Genomic DNA, 21,568 nt, shown 5'->3' on the forward strand with positions numbered 1-21,568 from the left:
CCAAAGGTCCTGCACCCATTGTCCTCCAGCCAAATCTGGGGTGTGGTGGCTCTAGTACGACCACTCCATGGGGTTTTCTTGGCTGTCATTTTATAGGAGTCCTGATAGCATGTGGCTGCTAACTGAAAGGTTGGAAGTTCAAGTCCACCCTGTGTCTCTTCCAGAGAAAGACCTGCTCTTCCTGAAGATGACAGCCTAGAAACCCCTAAGGATTGGTTCTGCTGTGACATGGGGCCTACACAAGTCAAAACATCCAGCAAGAATCTTTTTTAATGTAAATTTTAAAAAATTTAATACATCATTTTATTGGGGGCTCTTATAACAATCCATACATCCATTATATTAAGCAGACATGTACAATTATTGGCATCAACAATTTCTAAGCATTATCTTTGTTCTTGAGCCCTTTAATATCAGCTTCTCTTTTGCCCTCTCCCTTTCCCACCCTGTCACCCCCACCCTTAGCATATTACGTATTGTTATTCTTATTTATACATATCTTATACCACCCATTCTATCCCTTCACCTACTATCGAGGGGGAGTCATTCTGCCATCATTGGTATCCATTCCTCCTTCCCCCACTTTCCTTCCCTTCTCCTACCCTCCTGGAATCACTACTCCCATTACTGTTTCTGGGGGGGTTTGTCTATCCTGAGTTCTGCTGTATATACACGGGTCTAGCAGGATTTCCAAGGTAGGACTGAGATCATAATAGTGGGAGAGGAAAGATTACAGAACTAGAGGAGTGTTGTGTGTTTCGTGCACATTAAACTGCCCCCTGGATGTAGTTTCTTTTCCGTGCAGCCCCTCTGCATGGGACTTGTCCAGACGGACTCTGGGTCTCTTCTTTGACCCCTCTCTTATCACCTTGATGAGATTCCAACAACAATCTTGACAAAAGTGGATTGCCATGGACCACTGGGTAGATCTGAACCACCAACCTTTGGGTTAAGCAACTGAAAGCAAACTGCTTATGTCAGCTTAGGGGCCAACTAGCATTCTTGACAAACCCACTGCAATCTAGTTCATCCCAACTCACAGTGACCCTGTAGGACTGAGAAAAACCACCACACAGGGTCTCTGTGGCTGACATTGATGAAGGCAGAGGACCAGCCAAAAAGAGGAAGACCCTAAGATAATTAACGTTTATGGAGCCAACATGGCCAATGAACATATGCGGGATTAATTGAAGGGCGGAGAGATAAATGACTCAGGGAGCCTCGCCTCTCATTCTTAGCTCACAGCTGCCTTGCTTGTTCTGTGCTTCAATTTGTAAGTTACACTACCCAAGGGACACCTAACCCGTGGACTGTGTCACTGTAATTTGAGGTTCCTTCAAGACCTGCTTTGCCACACCATTGGAATTTACATCTCTTGAGCTGGGGACTGTCGGACCCTGTCATCTCATTGGCTGTGTGTGACCTGCCTTGCTGTTTGCTGCCTGTGCCCGGATAGTCTGAATTGCTCTACAGAGGACTACCTGGTGGCCCTCAAGACTTGAAGGACTGCCAGTGTCTCACAACTGTCTCACGGGAGTGAGCTGCACTGAGCCATTTGTACTGCTTTATGATTTGATTAAGTGTTTATTTCTTATGTTATCTATCTCTCTATAAAATTATTAGCATCTGGTTTTGTTTCTCTGGAGAACCTTGTCTAACACAGACCCCAACAAGATGGACTGACAGTGGATGCAGCCACGGGCTCAAACACAAGCACAGTGGCGAGGCTGGTGCAGGGCCGGGCGATGTTTTGTTCTGTTGCACATCGATCGGGTCACTAGGAGTTAGAGCGGACCTGAGCACATAACAAGAAGTGCCATCTTTAGGGAAGCAGATCACCAGGGCCTTTCTTCTGAGGTGCTCCATCATCCTTCAGGTTAGTAACTGAAATGTAAACCATTGGTGCCACCCAGGGACCTTCCTAAAACAGAAGGAAAAAACTCACTGCCACCACGTCAATTCTCACTCATGACAGAGCGACCCTAGTGGACTTCTGACACGGTGACCCTTAACAGGAGTCGAAAGCCTTTCTTGTCTCCCGCAGAGGGGCTGGTGGTTTCAGACTGCTCATCTTGTGGTTTGCAGCCCAGCGTGTAACTGCTGTCCCACCGGAACTCCTCTAGGACACATCTTCGTGGAAGTATTTTGCTGTGAAAGCAAATCTCAGACTGAATTTGGTCACCAGAAAGGCAGGTGTTAACAGACAGGTGATGAGAGACCACAGACCCAGGCCGGGCGCCAGTGGAGCCCAGTGGGCCCTCTACAAGAACATGTGCCAGGTAGTTCCCCTCCGTGGCAACTGTGCCTACCAGATTGTGACAAAATGAGCCACCCTTCTAGCCAGGCCACACCACCAAGGCCTGGGTTGCATGGGGGACTTGGGAATCACTGGAGCTTTGGGCCAGGCGTGGCCCCAGTGCTGCGTCTCTGAACGTACTCACCCTGTAGCTTAAGGTGACCAGACATCCTGCTTTTGGCGGGACAGGTCTGATTTTTAATAATTTGTCCCGTGGCCCATGGTGTTTTAAAAAAGTCCTGATTTTTGGAAAGAATGCACGACAAGCTAGGGTATACGGTTTTCGGCTGCAATGTGGCTATTTTGCCAGGATATGAGTTTTATCAATGGTGTCCCGCTTTACCAATGTTAAAATCTGGTCACCTTACCATCTCATCACCATTTATCACACCATTTATCTCATCAGCAAAAAGAAGATTTCCGGCATTCATTCGCTATGCTAATGAATAAGCCCTCTGGCCCTGATTGAGAAGGCAGCCTTTGAAGGGCTTGTCATCAGGCCTCTGGAGGGAGGATCCCCAGGGCACAGACTCAAGTTAACTTACCGAGATGAGAAACCTGCTGTCTGGCTCCTCCGAGAGAGGCAAAGGAAATTACTGAGGAGGTGACATGGGCCTCAGAAACATCACAAACACAGCCTGCCTTCTGAGCCTTTCCTCAGAGCTCTGATGGTACAGCAGTTAAACTAACAGAAAGGCTGGCAGTTAAAACCCACTCAGAGGCTGACCTGGAGTTCTAGTCCATCTACACACAGGTTCACCACGAGTCAGAACTGGCTCACACCCAAGAACAAGATTTCCTTATATACGGCCTTCATTATGCAACTCAGCACCAGGCAGGATACCCCCAAACTCCAAATTCATTGCCATCGAGTTGATTCTGACTCACAACGACCCTACAGGGCAAAGATGAACCTTTTTGAGAATAAAAAGCTCCATCTTTCATCCTCGGAGCAGCTCGTGGTTTCAAACTGCTGACCTTGTGGTTAGCAGCCCCACACACAACCCACCACACCACTGGGACTCCTTATTTCAATTCACAGACATATCGCATTATGTATTCCACCCCTTTTTGAAAACCTGATGATCTACACATACTGTCTTAAAGTGCCTCGTTCTTATCAATTGTGAATGCCTTGTCAATGAGAACGCCTGGAAGAAAAGCCTCCGAGAAAGTGCTTGGGAGACGATGTGTTGGGGCTGGGAGGGAACAGGAGTGTGACTGTATGTGACCAGGTCTCCCTCATCCCTCCATGCCTGTGAGCAATGCATAACTGTCCTGCTGCCAAAACCCAAACCCAGTCCAATTCAGTCAATTCTGCCTTAGAGCGCATGACAGGGCAAAGGAGAGGTGTCCCGGAAATGGACCTCAGGTGATTAGATACCAGTGGGTCCACTCTGGAGCACATGCCACGATTTGGTAACTTCATAAAGAGCAAGGGCCCAGAAGTAGAACTTGTGAAAAGTTTCAGCGACAGTTCGCAGATTCTGAGACTTCTTATACGAGGAGGCTTCAAAGAGCCTGTAGGAAAATGGCATGAAAAGATCATGGAGTTCATGCTTTGCGAAGCCCCTCATTGATGGCCATCCATGCCTATGTATGTGCCCGCCTATGCCCATGCACATCTTTCTAATAAACTTGGAAACTGAACAGACTTTTAAAGAGGGGTCAAACATCTCTCATAAATCCCTGACTCTTTTTTCCGCTCAAATTATCCAAGCAGGATGATGAGGGGCCCAATGAAGGTAAAATACACACAAGCCCACCCCCTGGCCCAGGCCTGATTGTCCCACTGCTACCCGCAGCTGAAGAGCTCTAGTGGCACAGTGGGTTAAGCAGTTGGGCGGTGCTGTGAACGCCCCCAGGAGGATCCACAGAAGAAAGATGAAGCTCTCTGCTCCCGGAAAGGGGTATAGCCCCAGAATCCCACAGGGACACTTCTGTACCTGCCCCATCGGGTGCCTGTGAGTTGGAATCATGAGTTGGCACAGCCCACCATCTGGTTTGCTTTGGTTGTCATCAGGAGGAAGACATCCTGGTTGGTGGGGCAGAGGGCCTGGGAGCGTGAGGGAGACGCTCCGTTTGATGCACTGGTACAGTTTTCACATCAATGGGCCCGAAGACTCCAGCTGCGGTGAGGATCATGCAGCACCAGGCAACGTGTCCGTTAGTTGTAGGCATCAATCACCGTCGACTCAAGGGCATCTGACAACAAGCACATAGATCTGTGCGTGGCTGAATTTCTCTTATCAGGGCCAAAGTTAGCTGCTTGGCTACCAATACTGTGCCCGGACTGAGGGCCTGGTAAGGCCTCTCCGTGAAGACTGAAAGCAGCATTATTAAGAGTGGGCAAGGGGGGTGGAGGAGATGAACTGCACCGGTGGCCAGAGCCGAGCCGGAGTCAGCTTTGCCTCTCCACAAGTTCTTGGGGCTCCTGGGTGGGGCACCTGGCTCAGTGATCTACTACAGATCTAAAGGCTGGTAGATTGAATCCACCCAGAGGTGCCCTGAAAGAAAGGCCTGGTGATACGAGATGGCTTTCTTGTTGTAAGCTGGGCTGCCTATCATTTGACCCTCTCACTGCCACCAAATGGATGCCAACTCACAGAACCCAATAAGCCAAAGCAGAACTGCCCCGAGAGTTTCTAAGGCTGTAACTCTTTACAGGAGTAGAAAGCCCAGATTTTCTCCTGCTGGTTTCAAACTGTTGACCATTCGGATGACAGCCCAATATGTAATCACTATGCCATCAGTAAGAGCAATAACTGATCCACCATCCAGACCCTTGAGACTCAAGAGAGTGTCTTGGCTGCAGAAGCTCTGGTGTCCTTGTTAAAATTATCCCTGAAGTCACGCAGTGGGACTCTTCAGCCTTGGAGTGGACCCAAACCACCCAGAAGGGAGTCCTGCTGGCACACTGGTTAAGGTTGGCAGTTTAAAACCACCAGCTGCAATGTGGGAGGAAACTGAGGTCATCTGTTCCGTGAAAACTGAGTCTATGGGGCACTGCACTGTTCTATTCTCTCCTTCACAGTCCGTATGAGTTGGAATCGACTGGACCACCATGGGCTTACAACCACCTAGGAGCCAGATTTCAGCTCTCAGTTGTCTGGAACAGGTGCTGGAAATCTTGCTGTTGGTGGACTCACATGATGTTTTGGAAAAGCGAGTATTTTGGATAAATGTGCCTCCACTGCCTTAGCTTTTTTAATTTTAATTTTTTTCCAAATTGAACTTATTTTGAGGCTGGATTGAAGACTCATCCATTACTGTTAGAGGGAGTACAAGGAGGCCCCTTTCACCCTCAGCCCGGTTTTCCCCTAATAGTAATCACTAGGACAATCACACTATGACGAGCTGTGCTTATGAACGCCAGCACAGGGGGGTATAGCTTATCATTAGTAACATACACTATGTACAACACTAAACTATATCTATGTTCAAACATAAAAGTTGGAAAAGTTGAATGCTTCCAACTGCCAAAGATGAATGACAATTTGATTTATAGAGAAACTAATCATAAAAGGAAAGCTTAATGAAAAAATTAAGTACTTAATTTATGTCAGAACTGACCTGTGACAGTCACTGGATGGATAGTCATAAACCAGGGACTATCTGCATTGTTTGATGCCACAACCAGGTCACTGGTGCTAATACCATCAGGATGCACAACATCCCATCTGTCCAGGGTCCTTCACCTTGCTCTTTTAAGCCACACCCACTTCCTTCCTTTACCACCCTGCTTGGTAAAGTGGAGGAGTAGTTGTGATATATAGGTTTATTGTACCAACCTGGCTAATAGGAACATGTGGGATTAATAAGGTTAAAGTTTGCTTGGAGGGCAAGGAGATAAATGTCTCAGCAAGCCCTGCCTCTCACTTGCTCTCTGATCGGACTAGTGTGTGGCTCCTAGTTCTCTGCTTCAACTTGTGAGCTACACTACCTGTGGGACTGCCAACTCATGGATCGTGTCACTCACTAGAGCTTGAGGTTCCTTTGAGACCTGCTTCACTGCGCTGCTGGTGAATACATTGCTTGAGCTTGGGACTGTCGGATCTTGTGGTCTTGCTGACTGCTGGTGACCCACCCTGCTGTTTGCTGCCTGTGGCCGGACTGCCTGCAGTGCCCAAGGAAGACTCAGCTGTCTGCTTCCTTGATCTTGGACCCAGCAGCCCTCCTGAGTTGAAGGACTTCCAGTATATTAACTGTTCCACGGAAGTTAGTTGAACTGAGCCCTGTGTACTGCTGTGTGGACTAATTAGCTGTTATATTCCTTTGTGCTGTTTATATCTATCCATATATATAATGTATATTATATATATAATCGTAAGTGTCCTGGTTTTGTTTCTCTAGAGAGCCCTGTCTAACACAGTAGTGGAAAAGAGGAAGGCTCTCAACGAGATGGATGGACACAGTGGCTGCATAAATGGGCTCAAGCATAGAAACAATGGTGGGGATGGCACAAGACCAGGCAGTGTTTCTTCTGTTGTACATAAGGTCACTATGGGCCAGCACTGACTTAATGGCCCCTAGCAACAACATTCCACGGCATGAACACACCAGAGTGTGCTAAACCATTCACCTGCTGGACGACATTTTTGGGATTGTTTCCGGTACGGGGCTGTAGTCAACAACAACGATGTTCTATAAAGCCTGCGGTGTGTATGTTTGGGTGAACCTCAGTCTTCTTTTCTCTGAAGTGCACACCTGGGAGTGGAATGGCTGGCTTGTATGGAAGCTGCATGTTTAGCATAGTTTCTTTTAAGGAACTGCCTGACTGCTGGCGCTTAAAAAGCGAGGACCGAGTGATCCAATTTCTGTACATCTCTGCCAGCATTCTGTGCTATCACTATTTTTCACTTCCGCGTTCGAGTAGAGATGGCTCCTTGTGGTTTTCTGTGTTTCTCGTCATGCGTGTCTGTTCTCTTCCATGAAATATGCTCTTCGCGTCTTTTGTCCGTTTTCTAATCTAAATACCATTCCTTTGTCGGACCTGTGGTTTGCAAATATTTCCTCCTACTCTGTACCAGCTCTTAACAGACTCATCTCGAAGCAGATGTTTTAAATTTCAATGAAGTCCAATTTGTGAAGGAAAAAAAATGTTTTCCTTTTTCTGGATCATGCTTTTCATGTGAAGTCGAAGAACTTTTCCTGGTCCTGGATCCTGAAAGTTTTCTCCTGAAAGTTCCTCTCCCATTACAATTTACATTTCATTAGTATTCCACTTCACGTTTAGAAACCTTGGTGGTGCAATGGTTATGCATGGGGCTACGATCTGCAAGGTGAGCAGTTCGAAACCACTAGCCGCTCCTCGGGAGAAAGACGGGGCTCTCCGTCCCGTAAACAGTGACAGTCTCTGATGCTCAGAGGGGCAGTTCTTACCTTATCCTATAGACTCAATGGCAGTGAGCTGAGCCACACACACTTTACATTTAAATCCACAGTCCTCTGGGTGTTAATTTTGAGGACAATGTGAAGCTTAGATTGAGGCTCTTGATTTTTGTTTATTTATTTTGGAGTATCCGGGTTTCTGCCCACTGTCTGCTCAGCAGTAGAAATATGTGGCAGTCAGAACTGACTGGACGACAATGGGTCAGTTCTAGAAGGAGCCCTGGTGATGTGCTGGTTCTCTGCTCAACTGCCATCCAAAAGCTCAGTAGTTCAAATCCACCAGCTGCTCCGTGGCAGAAAGACGAGGCTGTCTCCTTCCATAACTATGTCAGCCCTGGAGACCCTACGGGTCACTTCTATGCTGTCCTAGGGTGTTACTCTGGATCAGACCCAAGCAGACAGCACCTGATTCCATTAGACTCATTCAGCAGATGGTTGCGAACCACTGCTTTGTTTCAGACACTGTGGCTGTTGTGTCATTCTTATTTTTCCTGTCTTTTCTCCTATGTTGAGCTATTTTTGCTTCAGGTCTTCTGGAGGAGCAAATAATGTTTAATGGACTAGTAATCTGACTAGAAACCTGAGGGTTCACAGATCAAACCCACAGGAGAAAGGCCAGACGATGTTTCCATAAAGATTACAGCTAAGAAAACCCTCTGCAGAGTTCGACTCCGTGACTCGTGGGCTCAGAATGTGCTGCAATCAACTTGATGTCAATGGCTGGTCCTTCCTCTTTGAGCCTGGTTCTTGCCCTTCTGAAGACAGATGTGCGGTGCTTTTATGGTGTCTCTGTGCCCTGCCTTTGCATGCTCCTGCTTCCTGATGCCGTTTCCTGTCCATTCCCAGATGAGAAGTGAGGTGCTGACGAGCCAGCTGGGAGCTCTGGGCATGTGAGTGGGGCCTTGGGGTGGAGTGATCTGTGGGGTTTCTCTGGTTGGCAGGTCTTGCCTGTTACTATCTTGGGAGCATGTCTCCTGGGCTGGCCAGATTCCTGCCTCTATAGCCTCTGCCTGGAAGCTGTGTCAGCCAGGCTGTGCAATGCCTTCTGGGAACTGGGAGGGAGTCTCGTGGTTCAGTGTGGAGTTTCACTTACTCCCCTCCATCTCCAGCACAGACTCCACGTGACCTCAGTTGGGCTGGGGACTCCCAATTCATCATCTCCTTAGCTCAATTTACCAGGGACCCAACCTCCACTTTTCTGCTGGGAGATGGGCAGGGTGGACGGTGCGGGTAAAGCAGATGCTGGTTGTGCAGGGAGGGGGGAAGGGTGAAGAAAGTGAGCCGACGGCTTCTTAAACAGCATTGCAAACATTCCTGCTGCCTCCAGCCTCTTCCTCGCCCCACTTCCAGAGCAACCTAGATCCACCCACGCCTGAGCCTCTGGACTTCTGGGGTGCCCCTGTGATTGTTTCTTGACTCTCCACCACTAGCTTGGGTTTTAGGGTTCCCAGAGCTGCTAAACCAGCTGTCTTGAGGCTACCTGCTTTCTAGAAAGCACCCTTGTATTGCCTATCTCTTTGTCGGTGGGCTTGTGTCTCGGGAAAGCCATTTTGTCGGTGTTGCTGGAGGGGGAGAAGGTACAGGCTGGCTCTTTATCTAACAAGGCACAGGAAATAACAGTCACACACCAGTGCTCCTCAAAAATGTAGAGAGAATCTACAGACTGGAAAAAAAACAAAACATTTGGCAACGACTTGTCTGACCAGAGTCTAATCTCTCAGAATGATAGAAAACTTTGCAACTACAGAAAGATGAACAGGCCAATCAAAAAGATGTGCAAGGGACATGACCAGAAACACCACCAAAGAAGGCATGCAGATGGCTAAGCACATGAAGAGGTGCTCTCCAGCATTAGTCATTACCCAAAACAACCCAAGCCCAGCCCACTATCACCCAGGCGATTCTGACTCATGGCGGCCCTGTGGAGGTTTTCCACGGCTGTACGCCTTTCCCAGAGCAGAGGGCCCCACCTTCCTCCCTCGAAGTGGCTGCTCTGTTTGAACTGCCCTCCTTGAGGTTAGTGGGCCAACGCTTACCCAACAGCACCATCAAGACTCCTTCTGATTAGTCATTAGAGGAGATACCACCCCACTCCAGCAAAAACACTCCAAATCAGAAAAACAGCCAATACTGGAAAGGCTTTAGGGATCCTGGAACTCGCTTACCCTGTGGGTGGGACTGTACATCGGCACAACCACGAGAAAAAAAATCCTTGAGGATGCAGTAGCTCCACTCTTACGGATCTCCTCTCCAAGGGATATGAGAACAGTGATCTGAGTGTGGAGACATGCGCACACCCAGGCTCCCTGCAGTCATTATTCACCAGACTGGAAAGACAGAAACAACCCAAGTGGCCATCAAGGGATGAATAGACAGATAGACATCCATCCATGGAATACTACTAGGCAACCAACAGGAGTCATGAGTCTGTGAAACATCTCAAACCCTGGCTGGATCAGGGGGCGGGGCATTATGTGTAGTGAACCCCCACAGGACAAATATTCTATTTGTAACAAGTCAAGAATAGGTTATACACAGAAAGCACCTTTTTCTCATGGTTACGAGGATGAGACACGAAGGGAAGGGTTAGTACTGACTTGAGCCCTGGTAGTATCCTAGTAATGCATGGGGCTTCTAACTGCAGCTCCATGGGAGAAACGTTAGTTTTCTACTCCTTTGAAGATTTATAATCTCAGAAACCCACAGGGGGTAGTTTTATTCTTTCCTGTAGTAGGGGCACGAGAAGTTGAGTTGGAATTGTGTGTGTGTATGTGTGTGTGTATGGTAGACAATTAATTCTAGTGAACAAAGGCGATTGACAACTCACAATACAGGGAAGTCAGCACAATGTGACCAAGGCACGTGACGACACTAAGAGGTACACAAGAATAAAGGGTATGTACAGTACGTGCGATATACATTTCTCCAGGAGGGGTAACCACCTCCCCAAATTTGTGAGTGGTTACACAGGTAGATATGTATGCTACACAGGTGCGGCAGGACAGATGGAAGGACCGCACATGCATGTGTAGGTATAGTAGTTGGCCTTTATGTGTCATTTACATATATATTCAAACCTATATTCTAAAGCAGTTATAGAAACCTCTTACAGATGTCCAAACATCTCTTGGAACTGAAGGCTAGGGACTATCTATCGTCTTAGGGGACATGTCAGTCTAGTGGCAAAACCCAGGACATGAAGAGGATGCTCTACCTCCTAGTTTGGTGAGAGCAGCTGAAGCTGGAGAAGCTTGAAAGTGGCCCCAGAAGGACACCAGCATTGGTCTCTTCACCTGGAGCAAAGCAGAGTCCAGGAGAGCAGCTAGTCCCCAGAGCTAATGGCCCCAGGGAGCCACAGCCTCCTCTAGTCTGAGACGGGAAGAGCGAGGCAGTGCCTGGCTACCACTGCCGACCACTCTGACCAGGGACACCAGAGAAGGCCCTGAACAGGATGGGAGGAAAAGGTAGGACAAAATCCAAAGTCCTAAAAAGATCAGATGTGTTGGCCTGGTAGACTGAAGGATTCCCGAGGCGATGACTGGAAGATACATTTTAACTTGGAACGGAAGTCTTCCTGGAGGCCATATTTCAGCCACCAGAGTGGCCTGTACAGTGGACAGCAATAAGCGTGAGCAATGGCAACTCCAGGAGAGGAGACTGAATGGTTAATGTTTGCCAAAAAGTAAGCAAGAGCCTAGGAGGAGGAGGAGGGGCAGAAAAAGGGGAAGGAGGGAGGCAGAGAAGGCAAGGTGAAAACAGAGGGAGCGTATACCCTGAGGGGAAAGCAGAGAATGTCAGTTGTGGACTGGGAAGCAAATTCAGGCTGTAAAACGTTCACCTGAAACACGATGTTTAGGAAAAATAAGGTTCTTTGTCTATAAGCTGCTTTGACATAGGTTATAAAACTCAAGTAAGCGTCTTTCTGGTATTCTCTGCTTTCAGCCAAGATCCATCGGATATCAGCAAAGCTAGCCCTTGTTCTGAGTTCTCTTCTGAATCCGGCCTGAACCTCTGGCAGCTCCGTCAATGTACTGCTTGTTGTTGGATGGTTGTCAGCAAAATTTGCCTTGCATGCAATATCATTACAATTTGAGTACTCTATTGGGTCACCTTTTTATGGAATGTGTACAAATATGGATCTTTTCTAGTCAGTTGGCCAAGTAGCTGTCTTTCGCTTCCAGTGCTTCATCAGTTTGTGGACACATTTTAATGGATATTCCATCAATCCCTGAAGCCTCGCTTTGGGCTAATGCTTTCAGTGCAGCTTGAACTTCTTTCAGTATCGTTGGCTCTTGTTCATATGCTACCTTTTGAAATGCTGGAATGTCAACTAGTTCTTTTTAGTTCGCTATACAGTCGCCGTGTATTCTTCACATCTTTTGATGCTTCCCGAATTACTCAGTATTTTGCCCATAGAATCTTGCAGCTTGAAGCTTCAATTTTTCCTTGAGTTCTTTCCGTTTAAGATATGCTGAGTGTGTTCTTCTTTTTTTGTTTCTTAACTCTCGGTCTTTGCATATTTCATTATAATATTTTACTCTGTCCTCTCGAGCTGCCCTTCCAGAATTTCTGTTCAGTTCTTTGACTTCCTAGTTTCTTCCATCTGCCTGAGCTACCCTTCCTATAATTAGGAACAACTTTCAGAGTCTTTTCTGACATCCACCTTGATCTTTTTTTTCTCTCTTGTCTTTTTAATGACCTTTTGCTTTCTTCGTGAATAATATTCTTAATGTCCTCCCACTGCTCATCAGGGTCATTAATGTTCAATGTATCAAATCTGTTCTTGAGATGTTCTCACAATTCAGGTGAGAGACTCAGGTTGCATCTGGGCTCTCGTGGACTTGCTTTAATTTTATCTGCTTTACCTTGAACTTACATATGAGCAATTCATATTCTGTCTCACAGTTGGCCTGTGGGGTCATTGAAGCTACTAATATCGAGCTTCTCCAGCACCTCTTCCCACAGATGTAGGCAATTTGGTTTTTGTGTGTCCCATCTAGAGAAGTCCACCCGTAGAGTTGTCGTTGGTGTTGCTGAACTATGAACAAGTCATGAGTTTTGCAAAATTCTATCATGTGATTGATTTCCAGTCTCGTTTCTGTCACCAAGACCACATTTTTGTTCCTTCCGTTTTGTTTCGAACATTTGTATTCCAGTGACCAACAGTAATCAATGCATCTTGACTGCATGTTTGATAAATTTTGGACCAAAAACAATGGTAAAATTCTGAAATTTCATCCTCACAAGCTCAAGTATGTAGGATAGGGCAAACGATGAAGTTTGCAGTTGATGCTTAAACTTAGAAATATCTGATTTACTCAATTTACCATGATTTTGAAGTGCTCAAAAAAGTTTTATGTTCTATTGTTGTAAATGTTATTTCTAAATACTTGGACAAGTTCTGTTTGATTTGTCATTAGACCTTTTTAAGATTTTGGACATGCTGAAGTAAATCAAATATATTAAACACAAGATCATTGTTGGTGACAGAACAGGGGCTTCTGCCCTGCCTGCTAGGAGAATGAAAGAACTCTGTGAGAGCTGGCTGGGAGCACCGAGCCAGGCCCCAGTGACCATCAGAACACAAGACTTACCTCAGATAAAGACTGTACCTGGAAATAAATCCAAAGCACGCTGACCCAGAGCCAGATCCAAGATAAAAGTAGGAGACTAAAGGACAGACTGAGTATCGAGAAAGTTGCTTGAGCATCTGCAGAGTGGCATTCTTACCCTTTAAAGATCCCCTTTAAAAGCTAGAAGCGTTCCCCTAGAGCAGTGGTTCTCAGCCTTCTAATGCCATGACCCTTTAATACAGTTCCTCATGTTGTGGTGACCCCTCAATAAAAATATTTTCATTGCTGCTTCATAACTGTAATTTTGCTACTATTATGCCTCGTCATGTAAATATCTGATATGTAGGATGCATTTTCATTGTTACAAATTTAACATAATTAAGGCATAGTGATTAATCACAAACAATATAATTATATATTGTGAAATATTTATTTCTAAGTACAAATAAATGAAATTTTGTCTAGAAGCATGGTGTAGCATGGGTAACAGTCTTCATGCCGGGTACTCATATGTGGGCGGATCTGCATGTGGGCAGATCTACCTGGAGATGGATAGAGGAGTGGTGCCTCAGTTCCTAAGACCAATGGAAATATGCAACCCCCGTGAAAGGGTCCTTGGACCCCCAAAGGGGTCACACCCCACAGGTGGAGAACTGCTGCCCTAGACAATGTCCATTTTCAACCTGAGGGGGAGTGGGGCCTTCTTAGTCTCTGGAGCAAGCACACCTGATCTATGCTTAAGGTGTTTTTCCCACCTTGCAAGAAGAACCCAAGTGACCCTATGCTCCTGTGTGCATGTGTGTGAGCTCTCAATTTACCTCTGGACTCCAACAAGCCACACGGTTCTGGAATTTGTTAGTATGCCAATGGCACCGAACTTCACAATTCTAAGTTTAGAGGCTTAGAATCTAATCAAGTCAGTAAATTATAATATTGCACGAGAATCTCTTTTGTTAGACTTATGTTTTTGAGCCTCTAACTTAAGTTTCAGATAAATTAACTGAGCACAAAGTGCTTAAGTGTTAAGAGAGGGTTAAATGATAATCAAAGAACAATGACTTGAGTGTTTTTCACTTTAACCCTAAATTACTTGATTTACATCAGAATGTACTATGTTAGTAAATGGTGTTTTGACAGTTTATGGAGAAACAGGCTTTTAATTAGAAACTTTCCACTGAGTGCTGCTGGTGTTAAGCACAAAGAACTGTAAAGCAGAGTCCCCAAATCAGATTTTTAAAAGTGAATCAGGAGCAAAGTACTTATGGACACCTGGGTGGCCATTTGGAAAAAAGAAAACTGGCTCATGCCTCACAACTGTATAAACTCTAATTGGATCAAAGATCTACATGGAGAAAAATGAGATCATAGACGTATTAGAAGAAAAAATGGGGAAAACATTTAAAAGAAAAAAACCATGAGTGAATTCCATTATAACTTTGTCTCGATGTCTAGCAACATTACTGGCATAGCGGTTATGCATTAGGCTGCAACCCACGAGGTGGGCAGGCAGAAACTACCAGTTGCTTGCTCGGCAGGAGAAAGACGAAGGGTTCTACTCCCTTAAAGGGTTCGTCTCAGAGACCCAAGGTAGGGGTGGGGTCAGTTCTAGTCTGTCTTCATGAGAGTGAGTTTGGAGTTGAGTTTATAAAACAGAAGGCTGACTTAATGGCCCATATAAACAGATTTCTGCATGGGCACAATCCCCCAAAGATATAAACAAATGTTTGGAGTCATTTTATTCTGATAGCCACAAATTAGATACAACCAAAATATTCTTCAACTGGTTAAATGGATATTTAGAACATGCATACCCATTTTTGCTGAAAGACCCTTCGGCAGTCAAGAGAGCTTCAAGGTCAGCAGTTTGAAACCATCAGTCTCTCCGAGGGAGAAAGGTGAGGCTTTCTTTCTACTCTTGTGGAGATTTGTAGTCTAGGAAACCTACAGGGGCAGTTCTCTGTCCTTTAGGGTCACGGAGGGTTGAAATAAACTTGATGATAGCGAGTTTGGTGTAGGCTTTTGGAACCAACCTTTCAGTTAACAGCCAAGTGTGTTAAGACTCATATTCTCTCTCTCTCTCATTATATCTACCTTCATAAAAATGAATAAGTGACATAAAAGTGGAGTTCACAGAATACAAGCACCCACGCTGTCCAAAAGCATATGAAGAGGTGCAAAACTCCCACCAGCGTCCCAAAGGCTCAAAACGCACGCGGTTAGTAAGGATGTGGGCAAACGGGCACTCACCACCATGGCAGTAAACCTACAGAGGCACATCCTGCACGTTCTGTTAAGATTCCAGAAGAATTTACCCTATAGATACACCTGCACACATGGAAAATGACATACATGTGCGGCTTTTCACTGAAGTTTGATACGCAAAAGCTCAAGATTAAAAACAGCCAACACCCAGCAATAAAGGGCTGATTGGATAAACGTTGGTCTAGCCCCAGAGGACTGGACTGTCATGCGCTGTCCAAAGAAACAAATGAGAACGGTGTCTAGGTATTGATGTGGCGAAACCACTAAGATAGCTTATTACCTTTTAATTCCATTTTTCCACCAACTATTTGACGCCTTTTGTAGTCTATAGCTAGCTTATCTCCTTTCTAAGCTCCTTCAATGTGGGAGTAGTGATTTTTGGCGGGGGGGGGGGGGCTGTTTGGCTGGTTGGTTGGGTTTTACATTTCTATACCCCTTGTGGCTGCTAACTGCAAGGTCAGCTGTTCAAATCCACCAGCTTCTCTGTGGGAGGGAAAAAAAAGAGGCCTTTACTCCCATAAAAATGTACTGTACAGATTTAGAAACCCACAGGGACAGTTCTACTCTATCCGATAGGGTTGCTATGTGTCGAAATTGACTTCATTGTAGTGAGTTGCTTATTCCCAGGATCTCGTGTTGTAAGATACTGGGAACTCAAAAAATATGTGTGTGTGTGTGTGTTGGGGGGAAGTAACCTCACATCTGGAAGGGAGGCTAAAAAATGATTATAGAAACTGAGGGGAACAATGAATCTAATTTTATGTTCCTGGGAAGACATTACATTACAAATATGTCTCTACCCCAAACCTCTCTATGGTTTTGTTGTTTGTTTGTTTACTGGTTGGTTTGTTGCGGTTGTTGGTGTAGTGGGTCTTAGGGGGTTTTGATTCTGTCACAATACGACAAAATTGAAGTAAACCTGAGTCGTGCATATCCCATGGATGTGCAGATGGATTCTGGGCCCCCACTGAACTCTGGCCCCAATCCAAGAACAGTTAGTTCTGATAACATGGCCCTACTCAATACTCACCTTCATGAAATGATCACTGAAGATAAGGGTGCTACAGCAAAGTATGGTGAAGAAAGCAGATGGTGCTCGGCTATTAATTGAACTCGTGTCTAGGGTCTTAAAGGATTATAATCAAACAAACAGCCATCTAAGTTATATGTCTACTAAGTCCACATAGACGAAGCACCCCAGCTTGTGTGATCCAAAAATGATAACAAAATTCAAATATGTAGAAGGGAAAAGTATCAGAGCTTAAATTGTGAGCACCCAATTTGTAAAAGGCTATGGAGGACATGGGAGCCCCAAACCCAGCTGCAGACTATCTAATCTGATTAAGGCCCTGGCAGATCCCCTCCAAGGGTCTCTAGCAGTTTTACTCTCAGATAGAGATTACTGTGATCGTGATTATACTGGATCGAACTTGATACTTGGTTAGTTGACCTCCCTCTTGACCCAACCTGAATTTGTTCTAGGTGCAAGTATTTCTTATTCCATGACAAAAATTTCTTCCCTGGCTTTTAAAATATTGATGATGACATTTTCTTTCTTACTCATTGATTTTTATCTTTATATTATTATTATTATTCTATCCTTACCACTTTATTTCATTTTTGTTTTTTTTTTGTTTCTGTTGAATTTTCTAGTTCGTAAAGCAAATAAGGAGTGAATGCATACAGGCCATAACTGAGGCAAGGGTTTATTGGGGACATAGGGGAGGAAGGCGATAGAGAGGGTAAGGGGAATTCTGGAGCAAACAATCAATTCATGAGAGGGAGGGAGTACTAGAACTGATTTGGATTACACAACTCTTTTTAAAAGCAATTTAACCATGGGGAGTGTTCAAAATTTGATTGTAGTAATGATTGTACAATTCTTCTTGATATGCTTGAACTACTGAATTGTATGTTTATTATGTGCCAATAAAACTGTAAAGATATATACGTATATATGTTTGTGGAATTAATGAATTGTCTATGCACATGAATTTTGTTGCTTTTCTTATCGGCTTACTAACCTTTTCCCATTATATTGAGGTTTTGGTGGAAGTTGACACTGAAAATTAAGTGCTCATTTAATTACTTCTGCACACAGTTTTAGTAACACTGATGGCAGTTTACACATTGCATCAACGTTCTCATTATTTCTGTTCTGGCTGCCCTGTCGCCATGATTCTTGCTGCCCTGCACCTGCCCTGCTCTGCCTCCCAAACTTCCCTTATTTGTTTGAAGATCTTTTCCTTTCTGGCTTTTGAGTTTCCTATATGAGGAAGACTGCCACACTATAAATTTATTTAAATGCTATCTTAAATTGTATTCCTAATATTGAATAACAGCATAAATTATTGTATTAAGAAGTTAAAAGAGAAATATATTTTACCAATAGATGCCAAAAATGTCTGCGAAAATTCAGTAGCTATTCCTCAGATAAAATTCCTAGTATAAAAATAGTAACAGAATAAATTCATATAAATATAACAAAATCTATTTTCATATATACTATTCTTGCTATATGCAATATTCATATATCTACAAGATCTCAAAAATTTCATGGAAAAATAAAATTTAAAGATAATAGATTTATCGATGAGCTTGGTGAAGCCCCTTTGTACAAACCGATACATCTAATAATCGTCCTATTGAATGGGGGGCGGTTTGAAGCCAGGACATTTAAATCACAACCAAAATCACTACTTTGGGCTTTCCAGACAGTGCAATGAGATAAGAAAATTAAGTAAATGCAAAGATTTTTTAAATGTATAGACAAAATAGCTGCTACTCTATTAGAAGTAACGAAAATTGAGTAAGGAGACTGGGTATAAGGGTTACAGATAAATAGCCATTCTTTATATCATAATAAAAAATTCGTATGATAAGCAGTTAGGATGGAAGTAGAAGCATATTCCATATACAATACCCCCAAACGATATAATACATAAATATAAATAACAAAAAGGGTATAGAATCCTTTTTTTTAAAAAGCCTATTCAATGTTGTTGATATACCTAAAACCAATAGTTTTAAAAACAGAGAAACATTTCAAATTCCTAGATTGGAAACTTTCATTTTGCTAAAAAGGAAAAAAAATCACCCTCCCTCAAATTAATATATACAACAGTACCATTTCCAATCAATCCATTCTTTCTGAAAATACAAAACCATATTTTAAATTCATATGGTATAACAAATATGAGAAAATTGAAAAAAGAACTTGGGGGAAGAAGAGGTGTTTGAAATATATTAAATGTGAGATACTCGCTCATTCACTGTCAAGTCAACTCTAATTCATAGTGACCCCATAGGACAGGATAGAGCCTGTGGGTTTCTGAGACTATAACTCTTCTGGGGAGTAGAAATCTTTCACACTAGAGGAGCTGGTGGTTTTGAACTGCTGACTTTGCAGTTGGCAGCCCAACATGCCCCCCTAATCCACAGCAAGGAACAAGGAGCTATTCTTGCAGCTATACACAGGAGATTCTGGGTCATGGCCAACATGCAGGAAGATCTTTGAGTTGAGGCTTACTGTGGAGTGATGCGCCCCTTTGGGCATTTATTAGCAGCGCGGAAAGAACTCTGTGACATGTCCTGACTGCACATCTTTATCGTGAACATTTCTCACCTGCCTTGTAATCTATTAACTTCTTGGGAAAACAAACAAACAAAACCCCCAGTAAATTACGAGCATTGTCTAAGAGTTGTGTGTGAGCAACCCAGATGTAAAAGTAGAGCGTGTTTGAAGTAGAACAGTATCATAGTACCAAGCCTTTGTACATCTATTCATACCCTTTCCTGTCTGAACCTCAGAGTCTTTCTGCAAGACTTGGGTGATGTAGGTCAGATCACTTCTACTGTGTGATGGTGGTCAGTTGTGGTAGTTACATAATCTGTCATCAATTTGATACTTAAGAGCGAGTTTAGCCTGTCAATCAGGTTGCAGCTTGATGATCTCATTTAGAGACGCTATGGAGATACATAGCTCACTGGAGGCAGGACATTCCTGTTGAGAAGACACATGGAGCTACTCTAGAGTCCTGGAGCTGAAAGAGCCACGTGAAGACACTGCCAGCGCTGAGATGTTTCCCACTGCCACTGGATTCACAAGACTTTCCACAGTGGCCTGTGATCTTCCTGTATTCAGCATCATTGCATGTGTTGCATGAGCCTCAAAAGGAATTTATAGATTGGTATTAGATATATGGGCTAATATAAAACTTATGGACTTGATCTGGACTGGGCTGGTATGTTTCCTCAATGTTCAATTGCTCTTGGATATAAAGCTCTTTCTTACACACATAAGAATGTCTCTGGATTTGTTTCTCTAGTCACCCCAGACTAACTTATCAGTGAAAGCACTTGGGGGTGCTGACAAATGTTGCTTACTCTCTATGCAAAGCACTTAGCCCTCCATATGTGATCAAACTTGCAAAGTGACTGAAATCAAATGCTCCAAGGGCTTGCATAGCAGTCACATGATCATGGACTTGATGATTACAGACATCCATCAGCTTAATACATACTGTGTTCCTACTACTTGTAAAGCAGTGAGCCAGGCAACTGTTCGTGTAGAGGGCGGCGGTGGAGGGCGGGGGAATAAGGGCAGTCTCCTTATTCAACAAGTTCTTGATCTTGTAGATTCCTTACTCCCCACGTGGTAGTTACATAATCTGGTATCAATTTGAAGACTAAGAGTATTAAGGGTAGAGTCTAGCCTGTCAATCAGGATATAGTCAATGAGTCTCTCTGTGGGCATGGCTTTCTCCTGAGGATTCTGGGAACTCCTGCATTTCCTCCTTGGAGGCAGGAGATACTCCCTCTCTCTCAGCTCACTCCCTGAGAGACATCCCTGTGGAGAAGACACAAGGAGAGGGGCTGATGCAGACAGACCTTTGGAGTCAGAGAAGCCACATGGAGACCCCTGCCAGCGCTGAGGATGCTTACAATGCCACTGGAGCCACAAGACTTCCCACCCACTGACTTGTGATTTTCCTGCACTCTATGTCAATGTCTGTGTTGTGTGAGCTTCAAGAGGACTTTATAGATTGGTATCAGACATATGGGCTAATATTAGACTTATGGACTTGATCTGGACAGAGCTGGGATGTTTTCTCAATATACAGTTGCTTTTTTTTAATCGTTTTATTAGGGGCTCATACAACTCTTATCACAATCCATACACACATCAATTGTGTAAAGCACATTTGTACATTCATTGCCCTTATCATTCTCAAAATATTTGCTGTTCACTTAAGCCCCTGGCATCAGGTCCTCATTGTTTCCCCTCCCTCCTCGCTCCCCTCTCCCTCATGAACGCTTGATAATTTATCAATTATTTTTTCATATCTTACCCAGTCCAATGGTCTCCCTTCACCTACTTTTCTGTTGTCCGTCCCCCAGGGAGGAGGTCACATGTAGATCCTTGTAATTGGTTCCCCCTTTCCAGTCCACCCTCCCTCTACCTTCCCAGTATCACCACTCACATCAGTGGTTCTGAAGGGATCATCCGCCCTGGACTCCCTGTGTTTCCAGTTCCTATCTGTACCAGGGGACATCCTCTGGTCTAGCCAGATTTGCAAGGGAGAATTCGGATCATGATAGTAGGGGGAGGGGGAGGAAGCATTTAGGAAATAGAGGAAAGTTGCAATTTTCATCATTGTTACATCGCACCCTGACTGGCTCATCTCCTCCCTGATATCCCTCTGCCAGGGTATGTCCAGTGGCCTACAGGTAGACTTTGTGTCTCCACTCCACAGTCCCTCACTCATTGACTATGGTAAAATTTTGTTCTGATGATGCCTGATACCTGATCCTTTCGACACCTCATGATCGCACAGGCTAGTGTGCTTCTTCCATGTGGGCTTTGATGCTTCTGAGCTAGATGGCTGCTTGTTTACCTTCAAGTTTTTAAGACCCCAGATGATTTATCTTTTGATAGCCGGGCACCATCAGCTTTCTTCACATTTGCTTATTCGTCCTACAGTTGCTCTTTTATATAAAATGCTTTCTTATACACATGAGTGTCCATGAATTTGTTTTTCTAGTT

The 21,568-nt window shown here is 44.4% G+C and overlaps 1 protein-coding gene across 3 annotated transcripts in view; it reads right to left on the reverse strand.

Moving 5' to 3' along the window:
- The window catches only part of FBXO36 (F-box protein 36), an 85,502-nt gene that overhangs the window by 18,033 nt on the left and 45,901 nt on the right, over positions 1-21,568 (reverse strand). For 2 of the 3 annotated variants that reach the window (XM_075530187.1, XM_075530188.1), the window contains exon 2: positions 9,853-10,014. The exons of the other annotated variant lie outside the window; for it this stretch is intronic. In XM_075530187.1, the coding sequence (XP_075386302.1) occupies positions 9,853-9,873 (21 nt within the window). In that variant the 5' untranslated portion in view covers positions 9,874-10,014. The remainder of the gene's footprint in view (positions 1-9,852; positions 10,015-21,568) is intronic. 3 annotated transcript variants of the gene reach the window in all.

This window comes from Tenrec ecaudatus, chromosome 13 (genome assembly GCF_050624435.1).
Source record: "Tenrec ecaudatus isolate mTenEca1 chromosome 13, mTenEca1.hap1, whole genome shotgun sequence".
Classification (NCBI taxonomy): domain Eukaryota; kingdom Metazoa; phylum Chordata; class Mammalia; order Afrosoricida; family Tenrecidae; genus Tenrec; species Tenrec ecaudatus.